Source organism: Laetiporus sulphureus (genome assembly GCF_001632365.1).
Source record: "Laetiporus sulphureus 93-53 unplaced genomic scaffold LAESUscaffold_48, whole genome shotgun sequence".
NCBI classification, from domain to species: domain Eukaryota; kingdom Fungi; phylum Basidiomycota; class Agaricomycetes; order Polyporales; family Laetiporaceae; genus Laetiporus; species Laetiporus sulphureus.
The window spans coordinates 74299-100611 of record NW_024468557.1 but is presented as its reverse complement, the minus strand read 5'-3'; the positions used below and the strand labels follow the sequence as shown (position 1 = coordinate 100611).

The 26313-nt window shown below is 53.7% G+C and overlaps 11 protein-coding genes across 11 annotated transcripts; 7 read left to right on the top strand and 4 right to left on the bottom strand.

The window, feature by feature from the left end:
- Window positions 1-111: 111 nt before the first annotated feature.
- Window positions 112-2650, top strand: LAESUDRAFT_685318 (MFS general substrate transporter). The gene is made up of 11 exons (XM_040905884.1): window positions 112-157; window positions 210-381; window positions 535-683; window positions 745-760; window positions 809-957; window positions 1010-1153; window positions 1206-1819; window positions 1873-1899; window positions 1957-2031; window positions 2092-2210; window positions 2276-2650. The coding sequence occupies exons 2-11, from the start codon at window positions 241-243 to the stop codon at window positions 2453-2455; spliced, it is 1614 nt and encodes a 537-aa protein (XP_040760171.1). The 5' UTR covers window positions 112-157; window positions 210-240; the 3' UTR covers window positions 2456-2650.
- Window positions 2651-3540: 890 nt separating this feature from the next.
- LAESUDRAFT_730177 (uncharacterized protein) lies at window positions 3541-4680 on the top strand. Its single transcript, XM_040909788.1, has 6 exons — window positions 3541-3636; window positions 3700-3885; window positions 3939-4022; window positions 4078-4196; window positions 4277-4362; window positions 4416-4680. Exons 1-6 carry the CDS (start codon window positions 3576-3578, stop codon window positions 4423-4425), a joined length of 546 nt encoding a protein of 181 aa, XP_040760170.1. The 5' UTR covers window positions 3541-3575; the 3' UTR covers window positions 4426-4680.
- Window positions 4681-5640: 960 nt separating this feature from the next.
- Window positions 5641-6927, bottom strand: LAESUDRAFT_661706 (ketopantoate reductase-like protein; the record flags this gene model as incomplete). Its single annotated transcript, XM_040904951.1, has 2 exons — window positions 5641-6615; window positions 6709-6927. 2 exons carry the CDS (start codon window positions 6925-6927, stop codon window positions 5641-5643), a joined length of 1194 nt encoding a protein of 397 aa, XP_040760169.1.
- Window positions 6928-7012: 85 nt separating this feature from the next.
- Window positions 7013-8911, top strand: LAESUDRAFT_730175 (Aldo keto reductase). Its single transcript, XM_040909787.1, has 12 exons — window positions 7013-7276; window positions 7339-7352; window positions 7420-7435; window positions 7489-7512; window positions 7567-7696; window positions 7760-7773; window positions 7838-7867; window positions 7925-8075; window positions 8127-8205; window positions 8263-8513; window positions 8571-8731; window positions 8785-8911. The coding sequence occupies exons 1-12, from the start codon at window positions 7232-7234 to the stop codon at window positions 8830-8832; spliced, it is 963 nt and encodes a 320-aa protein (XP_040760168.1). The 5' UTR covers window positions 7013-7231; the 3' UTR covers window positions 8833-8911.
- Window positions 8912-9169: 258 nt separating this feature from the next.
- Window positions 9170-11918, top strand: LAESUDRAFT_661811 (uncharacterized protein; the record flags this gene model as incomplete). The annotated part of the gene is made up of 3 exons (XM_040904955.1): window positions 9170-10627; window positions 11390-11644; window positions 11703-11918. The coding sequence occupies 3 exons, from the start codon at window positions 9170-9172 to the stop codon at window positions 11916-11918; spliced, it is 1929 nt and encodes a 642-aa protein (XP_040760167.1).
- A 654-nt stretch (window positions 11919-12572) lies between these two features.
- LAESUDRAFT_815280 (uncharacterized protein) lies at window positions 12573-13681 on the top strand. Its single transcript, XM_040914671.1, has 2 exons — window positions 12573-12822; window positions 12883-13681. The coding sequence occupies exons 1-2, from the start codon at window positions 12614-12616 to the stop codon at window positions 13589-13591; spliced, it is 918 nt and encodes a 305-aa protein (XP_040760166.1). The 5' UTR covers window positions 12573-12613; the 3' UTR covers window positions 13592-13681.
- A 316-nt stretch (window positions 13682-13997) lies between these two features.
- Window positions 13998-15123, top strand: LAESUDRAFT_762771 (uncharacterized protein; the record flags this gene model as incomplete). Its single annotated transcript, XM_040913154.1, has 2 exons — window positions 13998-14269; window positions 14337-15123. 2 exons carry the CDS (start codon window positions 13998-14000, stop codon window positions 15121-15123), a joined length of 1059 nt encoding a protein of 352 aa, XP_040760165.1.
- A 333-nt stretch (window positions 15124-15456) lies between these two features.
- On the bottom strand, window positions 15457-18813 carry LAESUDRAFT_762770 (WD40 repeat-like protein; the record flags this gene model as incomplete). The annotated part of the gene is made up of 7 exons (XM_040913153.1): window positions 15457-15704; window positions 15758-16498; window positions 16551-16814; window positions 16869-17378; window positions 17432-18100; window positions 18171-18508; window positions 18557-18813. 7 exons carry the CDS (start codon window positions 18811-18813, stop codon window positions 15457-15459), a joined length of 3027 nt encoding a protein of 1008 aa, XP_040760164.1.
- Window positions 18814-18911: 98 nt separating this feature from the next.
- Window positions 18912-22808, bottom strand: LAESUDRAFT_730171 (uncharacterized protein; the record flags this gene model as incomplete). Its single annotated transcript, XM_040909786.1, has 15 exons — window positions 18912-19555; window positions 19607-19674; window positions 19727-19793; window positions 19844-20050; window positions 20106-20389; window positions 20441-20567; window positions 20625-20696; window positions 20755-20859; window positions 20910-21043; window positions 21095-21146; window positions 21197-21323; window positions 21386-22190; window positions 22245-22381; window positions 22439-22446; window positions 22508-22808. The coding sequence occupies 15 exons, from the start codon at window positions 22803-22805 to the stop codon at window positions 19143-19145; spliced, it is 2904 nt and encodes a 967-aa protein (XP_040760163.1). The 3' UTR covers window positions 18912-19142.
- A 342-nt stretch (window positions 22809-23150) lies between these two features.
- LAESUDRAFT_407438 (uncharacterized protein) lies at window positions 23151-24398 on the top strand. The gene is made up of 4 exons (XM_040902334.1): window positions 23151-23565; window positions 23619-23774; window positions 23828-23891; window positions 23942-24398. The coding sequence occupies exons 1-4, from the start codon at window positions 23357-23359 to the stop codon at window positions 24314-24316; spliced, it is 804 nt and encodes a 267-aa protein (XP_040760162.1). The 5' UTR covers window positions 23151-23356; the 3' UTR covers window positions 24317-24398.
- An 81-nt stretch (window positions 24399-24479) lies between these two features.
- On the bottom strand, window positions 24480-26213 carry LAESUDRAFT_738717 (uncharacterized protein; the record flags this gene model as incomplete). Its single annotated transcript, XM_040910925.1, has 7 exons — window positions 24480-24503; window positions 24537-24635; window positions 24660-24770; window positions 24801-24830; window positions 24864-25937; window positions 26027-26158; window positions 26193-26213. 7 exons carry the CDS (start codon window positions 26211-26213, stop codon window positions 24480-24482), a joined length of 1491 nt encoding a protein of 496 aa, XP_040760161.1.
- Between the last annotated feature and the right edge of the window lie 100 nt (window positions 26214-26313).

Genomic DNA, 26313 nt, shown 5'->3' with positions numbered 1-26313 from the left:
GTCTACAAATGACTCATTGCCGTGGACAACGCAGAATGGCGCAATAGTCGCAAACCCTGACTCAACCGTGACCCACGCATATATGAAGCCTAAGAGCGGGCCGAGATATTCGGTCTTGCTCTTATCGTCTCCACGATAATCTTGTGAGGGCGAAGGGGTAAGCACATTCAATGGTTGCCTCCTTACTCTGTTCTCGACGTGCTATTTAGTGCTGGTCTTCATCCTGGTACACTGCAAAAAATGACTGTAGCGGTCGATGAAGAGACCCCTTTGCTACGTGACGGCCCCCAAGAGACTTCATGTGCGAACGATGAAGCGGATGCAGTGACACAGAGGAGCCAGGACGAGGACGTGAAGCCTCAGGTATCGGTTATTGCTGTGGTGCGTACTTTAACTCCAGTAGTAGCCGCATTATGAGCAGGACAGGCAAGTTGTATACTTGAGATAACCTCAGGTCATCGCAGCCGTTCTGCTCTCCTGCGCTGCAGCTTGCTTGTGATAGAACGTCTCATGTATATTTCCCTTCGTTTTCAGATTGTACCAATGATGCTGGGCATATTTCTTATCGCAATGGATACCACTATCGTTGCGTCAACCTATGCGGCTATTGGCAGCCAGTTCGAACGTTTGGAGAATACGAGCTGGATTGCTACAGGATACATGCTCACGATGACAAGCTTTCAGTATGTTGTTGGACCGGCCTTCCAGTCACTTGATGATTGTATGTCTAATTACCTCCAACAGGCCATTGTACGGCAAGGTGAAATATTCGTGGCGCACCTTTAACAGTGTGCTAATTGCCTTGTAGTTGAGCGACATCTTCGGCAGGAAGTCGTGCTTAATATTCGCACTCTGCGTCTTTGCGATCGGCAGCTTTCTCTGTGGTGTCGCGATTGATATGAACTCGCTCATAGCGGCACGCGCACTGGCAGGAATGGGTGGTGGAGGTATAAACACGTAAGTCAAACGTGTACCTAATGCTTATCTCGTCGCTCACATTGCTCCTCAGCGTAGGCGTGATCATCATGTCCGATGTGGTACCGTTGCGGAGCCGGGGTACTTGGCAAGGTGTGGCAAACATCGTCTTTGCATCTGGACAAGCTGTTGGCGCTCCACTTGGTGGCATATTGGCGGACACTATCGGCTGGAGATGGTGAGCCTTGAATGCACGACTTTGACACCAAGTACTGAGAAAATTGTACAAGGGCGTTTCTTATTCAAGTGCCCATGACGGTCTTCGCCATCAGCTCCGTCGCGTTTGGTCTGCACCTTCCTAAAGTCGACAACAGCGACTTTATCGGGAAACTCAAACGCGTCGATTTTGCAGGAGCAATCACGCTCGTCTTCTCCGTCTTTGCTCTGCTCCTTGGTCTTGACCGAGGTGGCAATGTCGCCTGGAAGGATCGATTAACCATTGCATGCTTCGCAGCATTCTCCTTGCTATTTGGTGCATTTCTCGTCATTGAATGGTTCATCGCGCGCGAACCGTTCGCACCGAAGCACATCATTCTCAATCGCACACTGATCGCGAGTTATCTATGCAACTTCTTCTTGATTGGTGCAAATATGACGATCATATTCCATGTGTCTTTGTACCTCCAAGCGGTACAGGGGCTGAAACCCGCGCAGGTGGGCTTGGCCCTTCTGCCGAACGTGCTCGGAGGAGCGATTGGGAGTATCACAAGCGGCTTGATCATGAAGGCTACCGGAAAGTACTACTGGCTGACAGTACTCGTTTATACCCTATCGTTCTGTGGCATCGCAATCATTGCGGACGTCACCGGACCACTGATGTTCACTATGGCCGGGCTTGGTATTGGTGAGATTTTCTTCAGTGGGCAGTCGTGCATTCCAATAATTGTTGCATGTCAGGTTTGGCATTGATGTCCCTGGGAGGATGTGAGCTTCTAAATACTTCTGCCTTGGCCAATCCGCTAAGACGCATCAAATCTTCAGGGGCGGGTCTTACTACGACTCTCATCGCTCTTATTGCCAATGCTGGGCCTGAGAATCAGGCTATTGCGACCGCTGGTGAGCATTCTCATAAATGCTCAAGCTATCACCGTATATCGAGTCTGACGTATACGGTAGTGTCGTATCTGTTCCGCACACTTGGTTCAGTAGTTGTCCTATCGGTTGGTACAACGCTCTTCCAGGATACGCTCCGTGTGCGTCTACACGAGCGGCTAACGGGAGCAGATGTAGAGGAGGTACGCTCGCTAAGGCGTCATATTCCGTGCCCACCTGACTTGTACATTCCTCGTTGTCTATGCAGATCATTAGACGAGTGAGGGAATCACTTAGCTATATCGACGAGCTCGGACCCGCTGCCCGTGCAGCAGTCGTGCGCTCCTATAAGGACGGCGTACAAGCAGCGCTGTGGTTTTCCGTCGTTCTCGCAGGCATCACGGTGTTGTGCTCGGTGTTTATCAAGGAAAAGCCTCTATCTCACTGATAGAAGCGGGACGCGTAAATTTTCCTTTGCTGTTCATATCATGGGAATCTGTGTATTTATCGAACCCTAGAATTGACAACATATATATCACAGTCTTATCCAAGAAAATGTGGCACAGCTTGATACAATGTGACGCCTCGAGGAATAGCTCAACTGATATGTTCATCTGGTAGATCAGCTGTAAAAACACCGTTCACCCGCGCTTACTCTCACCGCCTTTCATGCGCTGACAGGAATGTGTGAATGCCAGACGCAGTTGACAGTGAGCGCCAAACGATGAACCCATATTCTTTGGCAGGTCTGACACCAGCTGCCTACTGTATAGAACTTCTTGACGTCTGCTTGGCGTCCTCCACGACGACTGAGTCGGGCTTCGTCACAGTACTCAGGCTCTCAGATCTCACTGCTGACGTATATAAGCCATTCTGCAGTGTCTTTGCTGGCATTGCGGTAATCGTGCTATGATGGCCTCCGTACAATCCGGGAATTACTTTGGCTGTTGATGCCGTCGTGTTGCTTGACCATCAAGAGATGCATGGCCAGAACTGCTCTATCGTTCCCACGAAATGTAGATTGGCCCAGGTCCCAGTGGACTAGAGCTGACAATGGCGATGCAACTAGCACCTGAGGATGACATGGGTAGGTCAATAACACATTTCATGTCAGTAATTGACGCATATTGTGATCTCATTTCAGTCTGGATGATTGTGAACAAATTGCCGGTTCTTACAAACAGCCGTCAATGAGCAGTGCTAATGGGTTTTGCGCTGACGATTCCCACAACGGTGAAGCAGAACCGCGGAAATAATGCCTTATTGTACGAGCTGAATGGATCGAGGCTGGACCTAGAGGGGAGCGAGAACGAACGGAGAAATCATTGCAATCTTCGCCATTTCTCCTGGCCGCCATACGCGCTGTCATAGATGACTGAATGCCGAGGAAGGTGATGCATCAGAGCGCTCGGGAGAACCTGCCTTAACCGCTACACGAGGAAGTTCGATTGAAGACCATCAATGCTGCCGGTGCAGACTAGACCTCCAAACATGCATAAAAGGCTTCATCGACATCCCACCTCCTCTCAGTACCGGTTGCGCATCGGAACATCATTGCATACGCAGCAATGCAATTGTCGTGGCTTTCCAGCATGATCCTTACGGTTCTTGCCGTATTCCATGCTGTCGGTTAGTCTCCGACCGTTACCACAATCGTGACTATGATTGTTGACCAAACTCTCCCTCTCTCAGGTACCGTTAACGCAAAAGCGACCTGTGGCACTGACGGGGAGGTCATCAGCAACGACACGTTCGTCTACAACGATAAAACATACAGGATGGTCACACGGACCTGCCCTGGGATTGCTGCACGGCGTTCGCTCGAGTCTCGTTCCCGACTGATCCGGCCACGCCAGTACGACATTTGCAGCTATGACGGTGGCTTCATTTTCGATGCACAACCAACAGATAGCTGACGTCTGCTCAAACAGCTTCCATAGAATGCGCAGATCTGACTTCGGATCTGTCGGTAGCCAGTTGCATTGATTTAGCCGATGCTCTGGAGGATCAGGGAAGTGAGTGCCCCACAATTTCCTGCTGTGCCTAAATTGCAACCTCAAGACCTGATAGGCGCGAACTTCGCTTTGCAATCTGAGACATCCATTACGTTCTACACTGACTACGGAGACTGTAACTACGAGATTGTGAACTACTCGGAAGATGATCTCGCCGTCTGTTACTATATAGTGGTGAGTATATTATTGATGGTCAATCTGGTCTTGGCTTGGACGCTCGATCGATCGACTCATATTCATGATTTGTCTTGTAGGGTGAGCTCGGCCTCACGATTGACGATGATTGCGGGCAAATTGGTGGAGGGTATGGATATGATGACAGCGACTTGTGGTATTTGGAGTGAGTACGACATTTCCGTGCATAACGATTGGAGCTCATGAATAATGGCACAGGGTTTACTAAGCGAGGAAGTCTGCACACGAGTACACTGAGCCCGTCACAGGCTGTTATGTCGATATTGTTTTTCTCCTGCAACATACCGTTGAGCATGTGTGCTATCATGCTTTCCGTGTGCTTGGAGGCCCGCCTTCTGTCGTGATGCTACTGCTTTGATGCAATTCTCGTCGCCCTCGATGTACAATACTTGTAGACAGCTGTTGATGTCGAGACATCAACGTCCCCTCATAAAACCGTTGGATTCCTTGACGAGAAACTCGCTGCAGACGTCTTGCGATACTCTCATCACCCCGAAAGCTTATGCACGCATTAGTGTGCTGGCGATGCCCTCACAGGTGTAGGCCTCGCAGTAAGGGGCGCATACCTTGATCGCTGCGGTAGGCAGGTAAAGATGTGGGATCCCTCAGACCGACGTGGTCAACCAGCAAACCATGAATTGAGCTTTGCCTTGACTGCGATTGTCAGCTTAACGGCGTGTCCTTACGATCTTACAAGATTGGTGTATAGACAGCGCCTTGAAAGGATCATTCGAACGTCATGGAACCGGCCCGTATTGGCTCCGATTGAAGATAGGTATGAACATTTGGCGTGATAAAGCATGTCGATATGATAACCTTCCGTGTAAAAGCAGCTGGCGGAGCTTTGACACGACCCTGAAACGCACTCCCAACTGACGCGGTCCACTCTACTTCCGCTCATTTCTCCATCGATGGATCGATAGGTCGACCACACCGGTATGCAACAGTGGCAATGTTCGTCTCTGCGGCAGAAGCAGAAGCCAGCTACACGTGGAACGTTCATGGGGTGTCCGCTATGGAACGGGGCCCATCTTCCGGAAGACGCTCGACTATAGGCGGCGGCCGCTGTAGACACGTTCCTTGACCTTCCACGGGGTCTATGTCTACCGCAGAGAGACGCCGCCGCGGGATCAGGGTGTCTGCTGGTGAGAAAGGCATTCCTGGATGCCGTAAGATTGGGGGTCTGAGAACTGCCGGTGTTGATGTCTGCATCCACACCATCGGCTGCTATACTTGTCAGCCGTTGGTGTTATGAGGAAATATTATCGACATCCAGTGAGCAGTTGAGCCTGACAAGGAGACCACACAGCTGGACTCCGACGGCTTCGAGGACCCCGCGTTAGGCAATGGCCATGAGCATCGGATATACCGAAATTAAGAAGCTGACACTCACCGATACACACCTGACGTGATCCTTTTTTCTTTACAGCACTGAGTTCAGCGGCAATGGCTTATCGATGGGGAGCTTGCTTCGCAAGCGCATGAGGTCAAGGATCGCCGCCGTCACGGGTATGGGCACTTTGTACCGCTGCGCCATCCTGAATAGGTAGCCGCTAATATACTCAATCTCGGTTTGTCGCCCTCTGCGGACATCGACGAGCATTGATGAGACATTGTCGCTCGTGAGTTTGGCCACGCGCTCGCACTCCAGCATGAGTCTTTCCGCTGAAAGCTCCCGCGGGAAGTCCTGCGAGTTCGGCTTGTCCGCGTCCTCGTGCGCATCGCCGGCATCCCTGGGACGCTTCGCCCACACTTCCTGCTCCCATTGCGCCCAAAAGACTATCGACGCCTCTGCACAGAGCCGCTTGGACAGCCTAAGAGCCTCAGGATGCTCGAAGAGCTCGCCATTCTTGCAGTTGAGCAAGGCGGTGAGCGGGTTCACGACAGCATTTACGGCGAGTTTGCAGCGCATTGCAACTTGGACGTCGTATATGGGCTGCCAGGACGCGTTCAGCTGCTCGGCGCTCGTGAGCGCGGTGATGGTGTTGCGTAAGGAGACGTATCGCTGGGCGAGAGGGTCGCCACTGAGCGGCGTGATGTCGTCGAGGCTGAGCTTCTGGTCCTCCTTCGGAAGGGAAGTGTCAAGGCTCACTTCGAAGTCGCGCCCCTTGGGGTCGGGGACGATGCCGAGCTTGATGTCGCCCACACCGGTGTGCACAACGTGCCCCTCTTGCTTAAGGAATGCACCGTGATTGTTAACGGAGACGACGATGTTGGGGCGCTGCTCGCGGTTGCGGAAGACGGCCTTGATGAGATTCTCGTACACGCCCATACCGTTGTGCAGGAGGACGATTGTGCTGTTCGAGGATATTCGCGGGAGGAGACTCATGATGCCTTGGATGGCTGATTGGGCCTTTACAGCGACTATGAGAGACTCGATGGGTGACGGCTTAGGATTCTTTAGGATGCCGGCGAGCTGCTGCCGCTGGTCTTTGGCAGACAGTTTCGTGACACGACGGTGAAGGCGCTCCTGCTCGAGGACCTTGAAGACGTAGTCATCGTACGGATCGGGGCTCTCGTGAAGAATGTGCTTCTGAAACTGAACGACGCCGTCGCGCTCGACTTTGATGCCGCCTGCCTCGCTGGCCTGGTACGCGAGAGCAGGCGTCTTATGGATGACGGAGACGAGGTGCTTGAGAGGAAGGGTGGCGCGGAGGTGGTGTGCGACGAGGGTACCGATGGCACCGTACCCGAGGACGTGGATGTGCATGTACCGACGCCGAGAGAGTCGACGTCGACGGTGCTGGAGGCGACGAGCGTGGCAGACGCAAAATCTGCGATCGGACGCGTCGGTGGCGGATCGGGGGATGCCGCAGACTCAAAAGAGCCGAAGAAAGACCGGGGAGCAGAACGATTCGTCAAGTTATGACGAAGAATCGATGTCGCGAGAGAGTATTCCCTGTGCACGGTCCGTCCTCCCGTCGCCCTCATAAACCGCAAACGCGCCAGCTCCCCTCCTTCACCCGCCCTCCATCTCCCTCCCACCGCACAACCCACTGGACAAACTGGCAACCATGGTCAGGCACGCTACCGTCGCGCTCAAGAGGACCGGGCAGCAGGTATGCCTCAATGCTTCTCTCTCCCGACATCAGTCGCTCATTTCTGCATGATTATGTGTCAGATGCCCCTTGTCGGGTAAGTGCATCCTCGAGCACATAATATGATCGGACCCATGTCTCATTGCCCCTCTGCTCTCGCACAGCTTTGGTCTCTGGAAGGTCCGTCGCGTGCTCAGAAGGAGCTCGCACTGCGCTAACGTCGATCCATTCAGGTCACTAGGGCGACTTGTGCGGATGTATGCGTGCTCAATGTGCTACTTCAGAGACCGCATCTGATGTGCATCATGTAGACCGTCTACAACGCCCTCAAGGCGGGCTACCGTCTCCTCGACGGTGCCGGTGATTATGGTAACGAAAAGGAGGCTGGTGAGGGTCTCCGTCGTGCCATCGCCGACGGCGTTGTGAAGCGCGAGGAAGTCTGTGAGTGATAGCGCGCTCCTTTGTATTCTTCTAGCAGCTCAAATAGTAGCTCCCATCGCGCAGGGGTCACATCCAAGGTAAGTCGGATCTTCCGGAAGCGCATCCGCCTTTCAGCGCCTGATTAAAGTTGTACCGCACTAGCTGTGGAACACTTTCCACAAGCGTGAGCACGTACGCTGATTTTCTTCGAAATTCATTATGCACGGCATGTTCATTGGCGCTTCGTAGGTACATGCCGTGGCCAAGAAGCAGCTTGGCCTCTGGGGCATCGACTACTTCGATCTCTTCCTCGTTCACTTTCCCATCGCCCTCGAGTATGTCGACCCTGCGCACCGCTACCCTCCTGAATGGTGGGGCGATGACAAGAAGGTTCACCTCGGTAAGTAACATGTCTCGCACTTGCTGTGGTCGAGTGCTGATTTGTTCTTAGCGAAAGTCCCACTGCAGGAGACGTGGCAGACCATGGAGGAGCTCGTCGACGCGGGTCTTGCCAAAAACATTGGTGTCTCGTGAGTCAAATATGCTGCGCTGAGGACAAGCAACGTGGCCTTATGGCATCTGCACAGTAACTGCCAGGGTTCCATTCTTCTCGACGTCCTGCGCTACGCTCGCTACGAGCCGGCAGTTAATCAGGTTGAACTTCACCCCTACCTGACGCAGGAGCCGCTCATCAAGCTGTGCAAAACCCTCGGGATTGCCATTACTGCGTACTCGTCGCTTGGCCCTCAGAGCTATGTGGAACTCGGCGGTGACAAGGGTGCAAAGAACTTGCTGGAACATGACATTGTTCTGTCTGTTGCATCGAAGCACGGAAAGAGTGAGTCAACTCCCGGTGGGCGCAGCTGGTGTCTGTACTGAAGAAAATTGTACGCAGCAACTGCGCAGGTGCTGCTCCGCTGGGCTGTGCAGCAAGGTTTGGCTGTCATCCCGAAGAGCAACAACCACGAGCGTCTGCTGCAGAACTTCGAGGTCGACCAGTTCACGTTGACGGAAGATGAGGAGAAGGCGATCAGCTCCCTCAACATAAATCTCCGCGTAAGTGCCGTGTTTACCGTAGAGACTTGACGGCACGCTGAAGAGTCTTGCAGCTCAACGACCCTGCCGACATCGACCCCCGCATTGCCATCTTCGCGTGAGTGAGAAGAAAATGGTCAGATAATTGTTGTATAAGTACGGCGTGAACGCTTCTAGATTGCTGCAAATACATCACAGTGGTTCGTCCTGTGTCATGCGTGCATTAACCGTTGACACTGCAAACGGTCGCGAGTCACAGCCACTGCGGCCGAGTTGTGAGCGTAGAGTCGGCTGAGCCCGCAGCGCGGAAGCGCGCAGTCAAGTGACCTGCCTATTATGGCAGGAGCTGCTATACGCGTCCTCGATCATAAACACCGCGCAGCGTGAGAGTCTCGATCCGCCGAGGGTGGCTCTGGGTATATAAGCTTGACGCATGCAAAACCGCCATCCTCATCCATCATGTCTCTTCCGCAGTTGCAAATCAAGCTGCACAGGCCCTCCGACGGCCTCATACGCAAAATTACCTTCGACACCCCACCTTCATGGACGACACTCGCTGCGAAGATCGAGGCGCTGTATCACATTACGCAGGCTGACGTCGCCGTCTCCTATCTGGATGCGGACGGCGATGAGATCACGCTCTCCTCTGAAAGCGAATTGCAGGAATATTACCGCACGCTTCCGCCTGGCGCACCTGGCGAGAGCAAGGTCGCCAAGCTCACTGTGCGCGACCTCGGCGCAGAGAGGAACAAGCCATTGCCTTCGACCCCGCCCACGGGCAGCTCGAACCTGCACGGCGGCTTCAGGAACACGTTTGGCGTGCCGATGATGTTCGACGTCGAGGAGGAAGAGGAATGGCAGCGCGTCCCGCAGGCACTGTCGTCACTCTTTGGCGTCGGCCGTGACGAGTCGGTCGGCAGCGGCCCGCATGCATTCGTCGAGACGATTGATAGCGAAATCGGCGGGTCCCAGGCGCAAGAACAGGACAGAGATGACATCGTCGATGCGATAACCATCCCGGACTCTGAGCTTACGGAAACGACACCTGCACCGACCCAAGACAAAGACAAAGGCAAAGCCCGCGCGAACTCCTCCCAGGAGTCCGTCATCGGATCCCAGACTCCGGACAAATATCCTATCCACGTCGTGGATCTCAATGCCATGGACATCGACGACATCCTCGAGAAAGGCAGAACGTCTCCCATCTCTCGTAGCGAGCCGGTACCCGGTCAGGCACCGAGGGCCAGCACGGCGTCGTCGTCTACAGTCTCCGACTCAGAGGCGCCCGAGCCTCCGCTGCCCGACCTTGAGAACCTCGGGAACCCTATGTCTAGTGCAACCAGCCGTGCCCCGAGTGCCACTGTATCACTTACGAACGATGTCGCGAACCTTTTCAGCACGCTGTCGGCCGTTATCGCATCCCACCCAGAGCTTTCCGAAGGCGTGCGCAACCTCGTGCGAAACGCGGCCAACGGAACGTACTGGCAGGCACACCGCCAGGCAGTGTCCCGCGCTACGGACGACCTTCGGCGTACTGCTGAAGCGAGCTCGGCTGATGCTGTGCGCATTGCGTCAGAGGCGCGCCGTGCGGCTGAGGAGGCCGCTGGGCGGCGCGTCGCAGAGGCCATTGCGAACGTCGTGCGCGCGATAGGTGATGTCGCTGGCACGACCGCGAACCCTTCAGACGCTGCGCCCTCCACGTCCACGGCTCATGGCGCGCAGCGCTCCTTCAGTGAGCGCCGTCCTGCAACCTTCCCATTCCCGCCGGACTTCCAGATGGCAATGGAGTCTCTCAGTGATCTTGCAGACCCGCGTGCCTGGATGTCAGAGCGGGGCGGCCGGCGCGGCCACGGGTTCCGTCACCGCCACGGACGATATAGCATGCACCAGACTGCGTCGGCTCCGGGGTCTGCATACGTCCCTCCGTCTCCACCTTCGCCGCCTTCGCCACCGCCACCGCCTCAGCAGCCTACTCGTCCCAGCTCGCCTCCAGGCCCGGCCGCTCCACCTCCCCCGCCGGTTGCCCACGAAGGTCATGCGGTGCCTCCTCCACCAGGCCCTCCTCCATCTATACCGATGCCGCCTCCACCTCCCGCTCCCGGTATGTTTGGCGGCCCATTGAATATTCCCCTATCCCCTTTCCCTTCTTTGGATGGAATCCCTCCGCCGCCGAATGTCCATGACTTCTATGCTGATGCGAACTCACCCTCTTGGGGTGGCCGTTGGTGGCAGCACCCTCATCCTCCGCCGCCTCCCTTCTACAGCACAGGTCCCCACGCTCATACGTTCCCGCACAGGCGCGGATTCTCGTACGGTCGCGACATGGCCGAGACGTTTATGCCTCCGTATCCTTACCCAGCACGTTCGCGCAATCCTTGGAGAGGAGATGAGCGAGGCGCTGAGCGCGACAGTGACTCTCCCGATGATGTCGAGCATGAGGAGGTCAGCATGTTCGGTGTTGCGCCCGGCCCCACCCGACAGTCAACTGATGAAGCGAAGCGGGCTCTCCTTGAGGCGAAGCAGAGATACAAGGCGGAGAAGGCAAGGTACCGCCGCGAGAGGGAGGAGCGTCATAGATCGAAGGAGCATGCCAAGAAGATATCTCGTGAGAGGTACGGGCCTTACGTGCAATCTCGTCGAAGCATGTTCGCTCATCGCGTCCATCTATCCAGCGCGGAGGCTTCTAAGAAACAGACGGATAAGGACAAGGGCAAAGGCAAGGCGCCCGCCCAGACTGAAGCTGTCCCCGAACCCCCTGCTCAGATCATCAGCGCCGCGCGAGGGCCGTACCCACAGCTCGAAATGCTCAGCGTCTCCCCTCCCCGTCGACACCACACCATGCACGGCACCGGGACCGGGACCCATCGTGCCCAGGAGGCCAGCAAGTCGAAGGAAAACCCTGCAGTGAGCTCCATCACCAGGAGGCTTGGTGATGTCCGTTGTCCGCTTCTTCATGTCAGTGATCTGTTTCTCATGCCAACCACAAATGTAGATGGGCTTCACCGAGGACAAGTTTCCGAGCATCTACGCGCAGGTCTTGGCGCGCGTCCCCAGTCAGGGCGAGCTGTCCCGCGAGGCGGAGGATTCGGTCGTGAGCGACGTGCTTGAGGATCTGCTCTTGATGTCGCCGGTCCAGTCTCCGCAGCCGTCTGGCTCGGGTGCTCATGCGAATCAGGCGGAGGACGGTATTCCTGGTGCTTTCCCTTGAGCGTGACCGGCGATATATGGCTATTTTTCTTTCAATCTAGTGTCATCACTATGCTGTATGAATATGCTGCGAAGGTGGGCTCGATATTCGTGTAAGCTTGTGTATTATTTTCATCGAGCAGACCTGCCTATACGTTATCATATGAAACATGATTCGTTGATTTTTCTGATCTTGGTAGATAATTGTAGTTATAGGCTTGATATATAGCATTGCTGTCAGAAGTGTGATCATGTAGTCAATTTGTCGGTGGATTGGAATGCGTGAACTTCATATGATTCTGAGCTACGACCCTCAGTTAGATTGACTCGAAAGTTTGTTCCTTGAACGTTTTCATGCATGACAGGCGCAGTCACTGTCTGAACCGCGTAGCTACTCAGCCAACGACCTCACCCGACAGTCACTGTAGATAGCGCGCACTGTTGCGAAATTTACGCTCAAATTCAAGGTGGTCATCCATCGCACATTAGAGGTAATAGTAGCATGTACTGACAATGACATGGACCGTGACCTTCTGCCAGGGTGGGGGGTGGCCACAACACGGCTCCGGCCCCGGTTGGAAATAGGCACGCGGTCGCGTGATCAGAGACACCCACGTGGAGCCGCGTTGTTTGGCCCTGTAGACGCGACGTGGCATGAACACTGTTCATTCGCAAAGCGCAGGCTCTCGACCGTCATAACCTCCATCAAGCTTCAAGATGTTGACTGGATTGTCACCGGCTCTCGATTTATCTTCCTTTTCCAACAATATTCCCGACAAAAACGTTACGACCCAGCCGAAGGGCGAAATTCCCTTCGCACGAAGACGCTTACAACATGACCAGACCATCGCCCTTTTGGCGGTATTCGAAGAGAAGACACACCCAACTAAGGAGGAACGCACTGCACTTGCAGAGGAGCTTGGTATGTAAGTGAGCTGACAGTCACGAACACATCGCACATTATATTGACATTCCCTCCATGACAGCGAGTTGAAGACAGTCAGCGCCTGGTTCCAAAATAGACGTCGTACTATCAAGAAACGAGCTGCCGCATGGAAACGCTGTATGCAAGAGAATCTCCCAGATAGCAAAGGAAACATGTCACGCCAAGGGTCCAGGCTGTCTTTGGACTGTATCGTTTCCTCTCGAGAACGGCCCACTGCTCCGGATATCCCGTCTCTACCACAACCTCCTCTTACGCCGCACAGAATTAATTTGCGGATGATGAGAAGACCGATAACACCACTCAAACAGCCGAAGAAGCTGTGGGAGTACATCCCCTCTTCCCCTCCTGCTCCCCCATCATCCCCCACTGCAGACAGCCAGCGGCTAGCAGCTCTTCCAAAGAGTTCGAGGACACTAAGGTCCCTCGAATGGGCATGTGCGAAGGCGAGGGCTGAGAAAAAGGTGGAAGGAGATGCCGATGAAGATTTGGATGTGCCGCAGTTAGTCCTTGATGGCGAAACCAGAGGTGGTCAGCACGACGGCAATGATACGGAGGTGGAGGATCACGAGGCAATAACACCGGATAACAGCATCTGTGAGATGGTGACATACCAGTCTCCCTTTGGAGCTCTGGGTGAAGGGACGGATGAGAAAGCACCCTCGGTTGACATGGAGGCGGCGATGGCACTGCTCGGATTCATGGGAAAGCGCAGTGTCGAACAGAGCGGACAGACACTATGGGGTATGTGAGTATTCGAGGAACTTGCATGTCAATACTAGGAGTATGTCCAGGTTTGTGAGTATGCAACTATGGCAATATGAAGTCTTTCAAGAACTACCACATATTTCAACGGTTCAGCGGTCCCGCCTTGTGAACTTGTCGTAAGGATCGAACCACCACAACATTTCCGCACAAGCTTTTGGATACTCCATCCCTGGTTCTATTTTTACGTCAGCGACGCGTCTGTGCAGAAAGTACGTGGCCACGCGTCGCTGGACCATTGACATGATCGACGCGTCGACACAGGTCACGGGAACGCGATGCGTCGGTGGCGGCTGGCAGGCGGAGGCTGGCTTGACAAGAACATATAAGTGTCGATGATGGCTAGGACAATTCCGTGCTCTTGCATTCTGTTGCTATTTATATCTATGCAACATGCAGAAGACAAGTCGTTCAGCATCCAAGAAAGTGACGGCGCGTGGCGACAGTAGGCTTGAGACTATTGCTCGGCCCCCTTCGGACACGCACCAAGTACAGGAGATACTCGGCGATCCACAGCCGGGACGGGACGTCGCAATGGTTGTCAAGAAGAAGAAGCCTCGACACCGCATGACCGACCTACAGCTCGAGCAACTGGAAGCATTGTTCAGAGAGAGCTCGCATCCTAGCAAGGAGGCGAAGCAGAAGCTCGCAGATGAGGCCCACATGTAAGTCATTGAAATTTCAGAGCATCGTATTCTAGTTTATTACAACGCTGAATATGTACAACATAAGGACCTTGAAGACTGTTACGATATGGTTCCAGAACAGACGTCAGACGACAAGGAGACGGAGCGCAAGAGCCGCCGCCCACGATCCAGTTCCGGCTCTAGGGGACAGTACGGCCAACGAGAACGAGAACGAGGAAAATCGTCCTCCACTTGCCGCCATCTTCCAGGATCTCACGAACATGGCACATCAGGATACCCACCTGCACGATTACCAACGCCTCTTGTCAAGCATCGAACCTGCCTGCAACGCCGATGCCTTCAACTCGCTGCCTGGTCCCGGGTTCAGTGCCATGGCTCCGCTTTCCCGCCCCGCAGTGCCTCCTCACGACCTTTGGAAGTATCTCCAGTCTTCTCCTTCCAGTCCAGCCAGGGCATGCTCTCCAGGAACTCCGAGCCCTCCGAGCAAGATGCAGTGGAAGGACGGCGATGTCTTTGGTTCCTTCGGTAGAAATGCGGTTGGCAGCCCTGAAAAGCACAAATGGAGCCTGGATTGGGCCTGCACGCGGATGGAGGAACGGAGAAGGGTGAAGGATGCTTTTCATTCCGACATTTCAGAGAAGCAGCTCGAAGAGGACCGGATAGGCTCTCCACTGCCTGGATACCGTTCAGTCGGACACACAGCCATGGAGCAAGTTCAGGCCGTTCAGGTTCTACAGGGTTCTTGTGCGAGAAACTTGGCAGGCAATGTCCAGATGAACATACCCACGCAGTTTTTCGACGTTTACCCTCCTGATATTGTACTTGGCGCCTCTCTTCTGCTCGATTTCAAGTATTCTTCAGAGCCTGCTTAACTTCTCTCTCGCGCTGATTTGGATCCTGACATATCGCCCATCGTGGTCACTATCGGGATCTTCTCTTCATGTAACGGAGATAATATGCAAACTGATATATATCGAGTATGGGCCACACACTCAGCAAGCTTGACGTTGATACGTGAATGATACATAACTCACGCGCCACACTGTCATCCTTGCACCGAATGCATAAAGAGAGAATAATGCTACCGGTACCGAAGCGTACGTATGACTAGAAGGTATGCATGCAGTGAGATTGGGGAATGGGCGGTTAACAATGCAGATATGAGGAGATCGTACGACTGCGTGAGATATCTAAGTAACAATCCGCTAACCTAGCGACTTTTTCCGCTTTTTACCAGTTATTACTGGGGATGTCTCCACAAGCGATGCATCGGCAGGATCAGGCGCTGGAGCCTGTGATTTTTTGGTGGTATCATTCACTTGTATGTGGGCAGGAGTGACTGCAGGAATCGCATGGGATGCATGGGATGTGCCGTTGGTGTGTGGCTTGCTAATGCCATCCGTTTTGTGCACACCATTAGTCCTGGGTTGCGTCTGCTGTGAAGGTATTGGAGCTGAAAAGACATGTCAAACAATGCAGTTTTGGAGTGCGATGAATTAGGCGTACCTTGGACGGCGTAGTGCTTGAAGAGTTCCACGAACGTGTCCATCTCCTTTTGGTCTACTTCCCGATCGATACGGGTGTCGACAGTAATGAGATTACTGGTAGCGTTTTCAACTACATCCATCTCAGCATCCTCGTCCTCGTCGTCACGCTCATGTTCCTCAGACTCGCTGGAAATAGCATTCGCTGGCCTGGCGGTCAGGAAGCTATCTAACAACGAATCGAATATTGAACCGAGTGGTGGCATGAGATGTGCAGGCGCATCGAAGACCTCAGCAATCTCCTTCCCTCTCCATGGCTGCAGATATAAAGCACTTGCAGCAGATGTTGCGTTCTCTGCATTGAGGTTTACGAAGGCAGACTTGCCAAATATATCCTGGAAAAGAGTTCTCTTGCCTGCGCTTGGATCCTCATCAATCGCGCGGGCAGTAGAGCCCTGTTCTTCGGGAAGACGGACGTCGTCACCAAACAGGACCACATGCCAGGAGTCGGTCACGCCTACTAGAGTGAAAGATGACATGGTCGACGGACCACTGAGAGATGGGAACATTATGGCAGCCCGAAGACGGAACGGCAATGTACGCGAGACAGATGGATATGGCCACGCCGGTCGGAAGAGGAGGACTTTTGTAGATGGTGGTTCGGTGCTAATGGAAGGTAGCTGTTCGAAGACGGCAAACGACTCATTCGTTGTGTGAGCAACCAGACGTTCGATGATGGAGGGGCTACGATAATGCCAGCACGCTGTGGCACGGTATGTCAGCAAGGAACGTATTTGCAGATGCATACAACTCACATGTGGACAATACCACATCCCAGAGCATCAAGTCCCGAGGGCCGACAGCCGCAATGTAACGACCATTAGGGCCGATGAAATGTGCTGACGAGATTTGGCCGCATTCCGTACACGTCACGACCTGCTCCAGGGAATTTGTCACTTCGTCATATAAGCATATATGAGTCCCCATCGCGACGGCAAAGAGCGAGCCATCCGGTGACCATGAGACATGTCTTGGTATCTCTGAGCGGAAGCGAAGTGTCGATCTGGCCACCCAAAACTCTACAGTGTATCACATGAGCGCGATTCCATGCCGGTGGACGCTGAAGGCCGTACCTTCGATTGCGCCGGATTTGGACTTCGCAGACCGTATTCTCCATGTCTTCACATTCCCGTCTTCACCAGTCGTCACTAGCAATAACGAATCTGCGCTTCTGGCCCCTGGACGGAATGCCACCGCCGTTACCTTATCGGCGCCATGAGGTCTATGGATCCTTGTGTTCAAGAGCCACGATTGCGACTTCGGATCCCACGACCATACCTTCAAGTGCATCTCGGCATGAAAGGCATCACCACGTTCTCGGCGATCCACCGTCACCATCCACTCTCCCGAATCAGATATTGCAGCCTGTTCCACTCGTGGGGGCTCCAACGGCTTCTCGTCTGTCCGCGATACTCGGTTTGAAGGCGAAACCTCGATCTCAGACAGCAGCTTCGACGACGACGGTGAGAATATTTGGAGAACTGACGGGTGAGACGAAGGTAGCAATAGACTTGATGTCGGGTGATGTAGTGCAAGAGGGACGGGATCATGTATAGATGGCCGTGCATGGCCAGTGGCAGGATCTATAACAGTGTCAGAAGAGCTGTCGAAGGAGAGATGACCACCAGGCACAGACCTAATTTGATCCGCGCTATTGACCGCGATATCCGGAGGTTGGAAGAACGAACGAAGACGAATGATGCATCAGCGAGGCTAAGTAGGTACTCTTCCTCCCTATCCCCCGACTTGGACGATGTAACGTGGACAATAGGTGCACCAACCCTTGGCACAATCTCCTTCTGGCCCGAATGCAACACCCATATGACCAATGCGGCCTCCTCACCTCCACTCAGGAGATATGCGCCATTGGGGGTGAAGGCAATGGAAGAGACGGCATGCGCGTGCCAGTGCATCATGGTCGTCTGAGGTGTCCTCTTTACGCCAGTGGCCTTGACCATAGCACCTGCGTTGAGGCAATACCACAGACGAACGCAGCCTATAGCGTCGCCCGTGGCAAAGTATTCCTCAGAGGGATGAAATGTGAAGCATGTCAAATGCTCTGGCGAGACGAACTTGGTGAATCCACCCTTGAGATTTGACGTCGCGCAGACGTAGACTGTATGTCCACCAGTCGCTACAAGCCATGCACCGCTGTGCGACAGAGCTAAGCCCGTCGCCTGGCGGCGCATGACTCCCACTTGCAATATTTTAGAAGAAGTCTGCACTGATAAGCCAGCAGTCTCATCCGTCGGTTGCAGAGAAACGCGGAGGACCTCGGAATAGTGCTCCTCTGTTTCGCGTCCACCTGAAGGGAATACGAGATGGTTAATAGAGCAATCTTTTGGGGGGGGGGAGGGTCTGTGCAACAGACATACCTTTCGTCTTCTTTATGCCCTGCCGCTCAACGGCCACAAAGACATGCTCCTTGAAATTCTGATGCGCCGCGACATACAAGATAGGACGCTTGACATTGATGGTCTGCAAAAGAACAGCATCCAAGAAATCCCATATCCGCAGACATCCGTCGTGAGAGCCCGTAAGCAGTTGGAAGGGATTGTGCGGATTGATGATCGCAGCAGTCACCGCATGAGAAGCTGAGGAGCTACCCATTGCAGCAGATTCGCCGATATAGGAGGCATCGAGCGTGGATACTACCTGGCTGGTAGCGACAGAGAATATCTTGACGGAGGAGCCACAAACGGCGAAGAAATAACTGCTGAGGCTTTAGACAGTGACCCCGAGAAATGGTCAGACAACGTACCTTCCATCCTCAGTGAAGACTGGTGGTATTTTACTCGCGGAAGATTCTGTCAGGGATTTCCATGACCAAGGTTCTGCTTCAACGGTATCTGGAAGTTCTGCAACCTGTTCTGCTCCCTTGGCTTTCCACTTGCGCTTGCGAGTTTTGCCCGGAGTTGGAGAACTGTTGGTGAGCGCATCGTCCCTTACGATGTCTGCAAGATCTATTTTGGCCTTGGACACCGGCGCAGGGCGCACTGCGTCCACAGGAACGGGCATGGTGGTGGAGGGAAGGAGCGGTGAGCGAGAAAAAAAAGCCACGTGCCCGAAATGGCAATAGTAGTGGCGTCCATTTAGCGTGTCTTCGATTGTTCACAGCGGGAGCACTTAACGTTGTATATTGTACCTACGCTACTTTCGAAACAGGTAAAGATACAACATGTAAGATGAGAGGGCATATCCAAGCACCAGACTGCATCCATCGCGCCGAAAGAATGCGAGTAAAGGTGTAATGTAACTGCCGTTTACTCGCGATCCAAGTATCAGCAAACAACGGGATGCACGGACAACAAATGAAGACAAAGATAAGTAGCAATACAGAGAAGATATCACCAAATCTGCGGAACAGGGGGCAGATAGTCCGTTGGTAAGAGGAAAGCGTCCATCCCATTTTGCATGACGGACCCCCCGCCAAGGGTCTGGTCCGAGAGCCATACGGGCAATTGCTCGTTCGCGGTGCTATCAAAGCCGCGCCAGATCTGATCTATGTTCGTGGTATATTGCGCCATGGGCTGGGAGAAGCTCATCGGCATATGGTTCACCGCGTCCTGAGGGAATGATGCATCGTAGCTTGGCGATACTGGCTGTTGACTGATCTGATGATTCACTGGATCAGCAACGTAACTGGCGTTGCTCATAGAGCGTTGTCGGGCTGTCCGCGGTGAACGAGAAATAGAAGCCGATCGTTTTCGAAAACGCTTCAACATTAGTTGAAGAGTCAGCGCGTATCGTTTTCCAGGAACTGAACGGTCGCTATGAGAGGATATCCCATGCATTATCACAACCAACATACCTTCTGCCAGAAGAGCGGCCAAATTCTCTACCATGATCCGCACCTCTTCCATGTTACACTGGTCAGGGCTTCGATTCCATGAGAACATTGTATGAGCATGATCATGAAAGACTGACGTACAACAGACGTGCTAGTCGCAGCAAGAACGAAGCGCAGAACGTGGCCGTTGCATGCGTATAATGGACAGCTAGAACGAAAACTGAGTAGCAGCACTTTCAACGCGACGAATACACATACCGTACTTCATCCCCTCTCTATATGCTGGCGAGTTCACCGTGATGTCGAGGATCTGTCGCCCAATCTGTATCGATCTAATGGCCAGTTCGCGTTGAGCCGCGGGCATTCTCTGCACATTATCCGGACCGTCGACACCTCTCAATGCTGTCGCATTATGATACAACTCGGCATGTAGGTGCTGTATCTGCAGACTTTGCCGATAGAACGCTTCATCATAGATGAGTCCAAGTCGATGCCGCATCACATGAAGGACTCGACTCACCAGCATCTTCGTATTTCTGCGAAAAAGCCTGATCCCACGTCGCGTACCAGTTGCGGAACTCCATGTCCGCTTCACGGAGGACGTTGAATGTGATGTCATCGACAGGCTTGTCAAAGAGGGGGGACAGGTTGTTATTGACCCTCTCCCGGATAGCCATCAGCTCGACGGTCGACACGAGTCGCATGTCATCCTCGATAGCAAGAGGGTGTTGCAACAACAGCCTGCATTGCCAAATGCTCTCATCGTCCTTCAAAATGGAAGGCCGGCCCGTGCCGTATGACATTCTACATCACGACTCAGCGTCCACTTATCTAAGCACGAAAGGGTTGACGCACTGGTGCTCAAAAAGATATAGACAGAACCATGTCCGCGCACCGATCACCAACTCTCGATCTTTACTTGAGGTGGAAGCCTTGTTCGCTTTCATCCGCTTCAGCAACTCCGGCCAGGCTTTGTGCATCGCTGAAGTAATCGATGGCATCAGTAATGCGGCAACACTGTCAGAAAACCGACACTCACACAACTCCATGGCCATCCGTACAGCATGACCTCCACTTAACCAGCCGTTATCAGACCATCCCGACACAAGAACTAGGACGTGCAGTCAGACCCCCACTGAACTCTGCGGATAACACAGCAAAGCACTCACTCATTGCTTGCACAGCTTCCTGCCGCGTAACAGGCGAAAACAAGGTAGCACAGGAGATGGTCTGCACCTCCTCTTGACACTTCAAAAATGCTTCGCTTGGTTTTCCTACATGTCGTCAAAACCGGACGCAAGAGATGCGAGAGATGCATTCGTACCTCCTCCGTCCCTAACTTGGGCAGCAACCATACATATACAGTCGACAGCGAAGGGGGATCGTTCGTGGAGGGCATCATAGGTATCCACGTTTGCGTCGAATATGGGTAAGAACGTTGAGCAGCCGTGATAGAATCTATACGCATTTCTGTAAGGAAACGCATGGCCAATAAATCGAAGTGCTTACATTCGAAAAAGCTCGCGTGCTTCAGACTCGGCCAAAAATGTTTTAGTGACGACTGGAAACCCAGTGAGTTGTGCTCACAACACGTTGAAGTACCGGACATACCATCCGGGAACGTCATGAACCGTGCTTGCTTGTGGCTCATCTTTCTCCGCTTCACCGGCCGAGGCTGACGAGGATCTGGAGAAACCGTCCTTGCACGACTGGGAGGTCCACTCGCTTCACCATTTTCCTGTGGAAGCGATCGGATCAGGCCACACGCGAAACACGTCAAAGAGCAACGTAATCGAATACCTTGGCCGCCCGCTCAATAGCAACGTCAGCCAACCCTCGCAGAACCTCCCACGGCGCTACAAGACCGGACGCAGGCAGCTCACCATCCTCCTCCTCGACGTCAGATGAGTTTGCGCTAGTGGCATTGGAAACCGGCGGGGCGGCTCTCTTGGGCCCCAATGAACTGTCCTGGCCGTTTGGCTGCCTCGGGTATTGACGAGAAGACTGGGGATTCTCAACTGGGTTGAACCGCATGGAGGACACGTTTGTTGGCTGAGTTCTCGGCGGACCCATCGAATCAATAGCTGAGAACGGTGGCAATGTCGTAGAGGGCGATGGACCTCCGCGGCTTCCAGAAGCGCTGCCTGGAGGAAGGGGGGGATACATCATGTTTGCCGTCGGAACATGTGTTGTAGGGATATCCGTCGGACCCGCTGCATGGTGCCCTGTCGCGCTTAAAGAAGGGCTTCTGTATGCGCCAACGAGTTGGTCCCGATGCTGGCGAGTGGCATGCATAGCGGCGGCAGACATTGGCCCGTGAGGCTGCGGCATCGTACCATTCGGGGTGGAAGATTGCCCGCCATGGCTAGTGTCCACCATGAGGTGAGGCGGGTGGGCCATGGTAGCGGAGGGTGTAGACGCGGCCGGAGAGCCAAGGGAGAGAGCGCTTGGAGAGTGATTCGCGAAGGCAGGAAAAGCAGACGGCGACCGAGAATGCAACGGTCCTCCTCCGCGAAGGTGACCGACGATCTCTAGCAAGGTATTTTGAATAGCTGTCTGCGTCTGACGGATATCTGCAACGTGCGCCTCGAGGCTGCGAATGCGTCTGGCAGATGCGCGTGTTGATAAGGAATACTGAATGGAACCACGAGCTACTTACTCTAATCCAGCTTCGCCGGTGAGGCTGGCCTCCCTCGTAGGTTTTTCAAACAGACATTCCAAACCGGCGTGTCTGCATCGTCGACATGGAGGATTTTCCGCCCCCTCGCACCTCATCTTCTGCTTGCGACACGCGTTCTGGGAGAAAGCAATGTGAGGGAGTAGCACGAACGCTCAACACTGTTGGTGACGTACGCATGCTCCTGCATGGGCGGAACGGATTCGAATAAGCTACGGCGCGCGATAGCAATGTAGAATACGCACGGGGAACTCGATTGAGAGTCCTGACTGAGGGCTTGGAATCGGCCTTGCCAATGCCCTTAGAGTCGATCCCCTCGGTGTCATCTTGCTTCTTGATGGACCCACTGGCGGCGTTGTTGCTGGGATCCATGTCCGCGGTCGGGAACAGTCGAGCAGGAGAAGACAGTCGGATGCCGCCCAGGAGGACGCGGGGGGCAGCGAGAGGATTGAGAGCAAGAGCGGCAGAAGTGATTGGATGAGAACGGGGGAAGTGATCATTCCGCCCTTCTGCAGCGGGCAAAACATGTACAAGCGAACACATTTGGATGCGGGACGCCAGTCTCGTTGCGTGATTCTTCCACGTTCCTCTCACTTGACCTCCGCACTCATCTCTCTGGCGCCCTCCTAGCCCCTTCGGTCCCTCCGCGGATGCGCTCGGGTGGCTCTGGAAGATGGTCATTTCCGCATCCAGTTCATTATTACCAGCTCAACCATTTCACTGTGCCTGGTAACACTTTGCGTGCGGAACAATTCATGCCGTAAGACAATCATTAGCAACGGATCGGACTGGGGCAGGGTGAAATATACCGAGCGCAATTGGGGCTTGTCGAATTCTCATTCAAGCTCTAACGACACGCGCTCGCGACATGAGTCTGCGTCGCTTCAGACATTCATCGTTCTGGAAGTTGTTTCACGGAGGCTGTTTCAAACTATTCACACAACTTGGACTTGACAATCACCTACGTGCCACCGTGCCGAACACTCGCCAACTAGCACGTCTCGCGAATCTCCCGCACTGCTACCGCTCTTGTCGCTGCTTGCTCAATGAACTTATGAAGATTGCAATATCGACCATTTAGATACAGATATCGCATGGCGCAATGTCTTCCCATCAGTGGAAACCGATCAAGTTTGATGTGGCACTATCTTCCTGATGCGCAAACCGGCTGTGCACGTACTCGCATCCCTTCTTTTCTCTACCACGTAGCAGGCTTGCAAGTTTCACGCTCGATATCCTCTAGTTGTCTCTGTCGATACCTGCACAGCGGTGACATGTTCACCATGATATCTAACCTGACATGGTGAGAAAAGCCTGTGGGACGATGTCCTTCGCAACTCAGTGACTGTATCGCAGCGCCTGGTTTGCTTTCATGCTGCCCTGCTACAGCACCTGGAAGTCGCTGTCCCACAGGCCAGTTTCTGAGCCGGAGCTCGAACGATGGATGATGTATTGGTCAGTCATGGGGGCCTTCGTCGCGTTCGAGTACGTCGTGGAATGGCTCGTAGATTGGTCAGTGCAATCCATCACTCTGCCAGCGCTCGCTCTTATCGTGCGATGTCCAGGCTCCCCTTCTACTATGAAGCCAAGACCGTCTTCTTGCTATTCTTGTCACTCCCCCAGACGCAGGTATGTGCAACAGACACAATGCGTTACGGTAAGAGCTAAATATGACACAGGGCTCCACCTGGGTTTACACCGCCTTCATGCATCCCTTCTTCACCGTGAAGGAAGCGGACATCGATGCAGGAATAGATGCTGCCCAATCCAACCTTCTCACCTATTCTCAAGAACGTCTGACCGCCCTCGTGCAGTATGGTTTGAAGCTTGCTGGACAGGCTCGGGCGGAGAAGGAGCAGAGCGGGGTTGCTTCCTCGAGCGCACTAGACATGGCGAAGGGCCTTCTGAGCGCATTTAATCCTTCTGTCATCCAAACCGCAGTTGCGACAGTGGACCAGCGCCCTGCCCCATCCCACGCTTCATCCACCACTTCGGTCAATTCAATGGAATCGACGACTTCTTCTGACTCTTCATCCACTTCTGATTCCCTGTAATAGAAAACGCGTGGAACCCGCCCTGTTCTTCTTAAGTAGAAGTAGTGTGTATGCATGGTATTGACAAAATGAATATCTCTGCTTCCCAATAACGTAACCAAGATATCTGATTACGCTCAGCAGAATGAACAACCTAGCTCACTCACTTGTAAAAGCCTGGTATTCATCGTCTCCAACGCGCGTCTTTCTTCGTCAAATAAATGCAACTAAGAACGCGAACCTTGCTACGTAACCACGGCAAAATCTCTGCGTCCACAGCGGGACATCCATCGATGATCAGAGTATCGATAGCCAAAGCCTTCCATGATTGGCTTGCAGACTCTGTCTCGCCGACTGAAGTCACATTCAAGCGCATCTTCACCAAGCGCACCAGCGGCCCGCCCTTGACGTCCGGGCAGTAGGAGAAGTCCACGTGCCGCAACGAAGGGCATAGGACGCGGGACGTACTGTCCGCCTCACCTGTGCCGTCCCCGCTTGTCTCTACTCGCTCAAGTGCTTGCAGGATGTGATTCGCCTGGTTTCCTCCCATTTGCTGCAGTTGGAGAACTTCGAGAGCATCCGTGGTGCGAAGCAGCTGGACGAGGGTATGCGCATTAAGAACACACTGCTGGATTCTCAGCTCAGTCAGAGAAGCCGCGGCACCACAGGTGAAGAGGTGACACATTGTCCTATCGAGAGAACATGTACCCCGCAAGACGCGGAATGAACGCAATGCCGGAAATGAAAGGATGGGGATGATATGGCTCATAGCGAAGTCGTGGTATTCGATATCGAGTTGGGTGAGGCGTGGCAGGTCGACTGGCTCGTCGTCTTCTTCGGAAGGCCGTTGGAAGGGAAAGTCCATCATGCTAAGAGAAAGTCTTTGGAGGTTGGAATTCTCGCGCAGGAGAGTGAGCACGTCGGATATCGGCGTGTCTACCAAGGGGCCCCTGAACGTGAAGTCCTTGAGCCGCTTGAAATGCCGCGCAACGGTAGCCCATTGGAAGACGGTGGAGTGCACGGAGAGTGTCCGTACTTGCATCTCCGGCTCGCTCCACAACCATGCGGCGGGACGCGCTTCCGTGCATTTCTCTATCTCCATCACTTCCAGTCTTCGCAAGACATCTTCTGTTAGTAAGGGCAGTCGTGCACGCACTTCGCTCAGGGGGAAGGATACCACCCTGAATCTGCGTAGGGAGACAAGAGGCATGTCTTGGAGCAGGTCGAGGGCCCAAGGTGTCTGCGCCAGACTAGCTTTGAGATGGAGCTCGACGAGCCTGCCTTTCGAACGAGTCTTCCAAACCTTCGCCTTCTTGACGGGATTCTTGTTAAGAAGGACCAGTGTATTCCATAGTGCGGGGGCGGCGAGGATAGTAGCACGCCAGCTCTTACAGACCTGTGCGAGTACCACCACTCTGGCATGATCGTCCGATAGTGCCAGAGCGAATATGGCCATGGCTATTTCCGCGGGTAGTTTGCCAAAGTGGCAGAACATGCTCGACGCGTGCTTCCGCAATTGGTCGATGCTTTGGGTGATCTGCTCACGGAGAGCATCTAGTTCGCTCTTCCGTTTGGAATCGTCGGGTGCGACGCGTTCAAGTGCAAGATTTGCCATCTGTAATGCATGGTCGTACTTGGTGATCTTGTAGAATAGACGTGCAGACCTAGCATACCCCTTCATGCACGGTCATATGTATCAGCACGCAATGTCATAAAGGACGAGAGGCGTACCTGCCATCGCTGAGGAGCAAGGTCAATAACTTTCTTCGAGTCCCGCAAGGCATCCTTCGTCTTCCCCTGCCTCTCATATATCGCAGCACGCGAGTCGTACAAAGTATACTCATTCGGTTCCAGAATGATGGCCTGGATACGTGAGGTTGGCGCACGGAGTCAAAACGGTCGGAACTGGGCTGTACATGCCTTATAGAACAGATCTAGCGCGTCGTCTAGCTTGCCTTCACGGAAGCAGCTGATACCGCGCTGGAATGGTTGCTTCCAGCCCGACATGTTCCAAGGTC

Bases quoted from the DNA above. Each gene is read 5' to 3' on its own strand.
- LAESUDRAFT_685318 (XM_040905884.1), top strand. From the start codon at position 241: ATGACTGTAGCGGTCGATGAAGAGACCCCTTTGCTACGTGACGGCCCC. The intron at 382-534 runs GTGCGTACTTTA...CTTCGTTTTCAG, and splicing joins AGGTATCGGTTATTGCTGTG to ATTGTACCAATGATGCTGGG. The intron at 1,900-1,956 runs GTGAGCTTCTAA...TCAAATCTTCAG, and splicing joins ATTGATGTCCCTGGGAGGAT to GGGCGGGTCTTACTACGACT.
- LAESUDRAFT_730177 (XM_040909788.1), top strand. From the start codon at position 3,576: ATGCAATTGTCGTGGCTTTCCAGCATGATCCTTACGGTTCTTGCCGTA. The intron at 3,637-3,699 runs GTTAGTCTCCGA...TCCCTCTCTCAG, and splicing joins TGCCGTATTCCATGCTGTCG to GTACCGTTAACGCAAAAGCG. The intron at 4,023-4,077 runs GTGAGTGCCCCA...AAGACCTGATAG, and splicing joins TGCTCTGGAGGATCAGGGAA to GCGCGAACTTCGCTTTGCAA.
- LAESUDRAFT_730175 (XM_040909787.1), top strand. From the start codon at position 7,232: ATGGTCAGGCACGCTACCGTCGCGCTCAAGAGGACCGGGCAGCAG. The intron at 7,513-7,566 runs GTATGCGTGCTC...TGCATCATGTAG, and splicing joins CTAGGGCGACTTGTGCGGAT to ACCGTCTACAACGCCCTCAA. The intron at 8,206-8,262 runs GTGAGTCAAATA...GCATCTGCACAG, and splicing joins GCCAAAAACATTGGTGTCTC to TAACTGCCAGGGTTCCATTC.
- LAESUDRAFT_815280 (XM_040914671.1), top strand. From the start codon at position 12,614: ATGTTGACTGGATTGTCACCGGCTCTCGATTTATCTTCCTTTTCCAAC. The intron at 12,823-12,882 runs GTAAGTGAGCTG...CCTCCATGACAG, and splicing joins CTTGCAGAGGAGCTTGGTAT to CGAGTTGAAGACAGTCAGCG.
- LAESUDRAFT_407438 (XM_040902334.1), top strand. From the start codon at position 23,357: ATGGCGCAATGTCTTCCCATCAGTGGAAACCGATCAAGTTTGATGTGG. The intron at 23,566-23,618 runs GTGAGAAAAGCC...ACTGTATCGCAG, and splicing joins ATGATATCTAACCTGACATG to CGCCTGGTTTGCTTTCATGC. The intron at 23,892-23,941 runs GTATGTGCAACA...AATATGACACAG, and splicing joins TGTCACTCCCCCAGACGCAG to GGCTCCACCTGGGTTTACAC.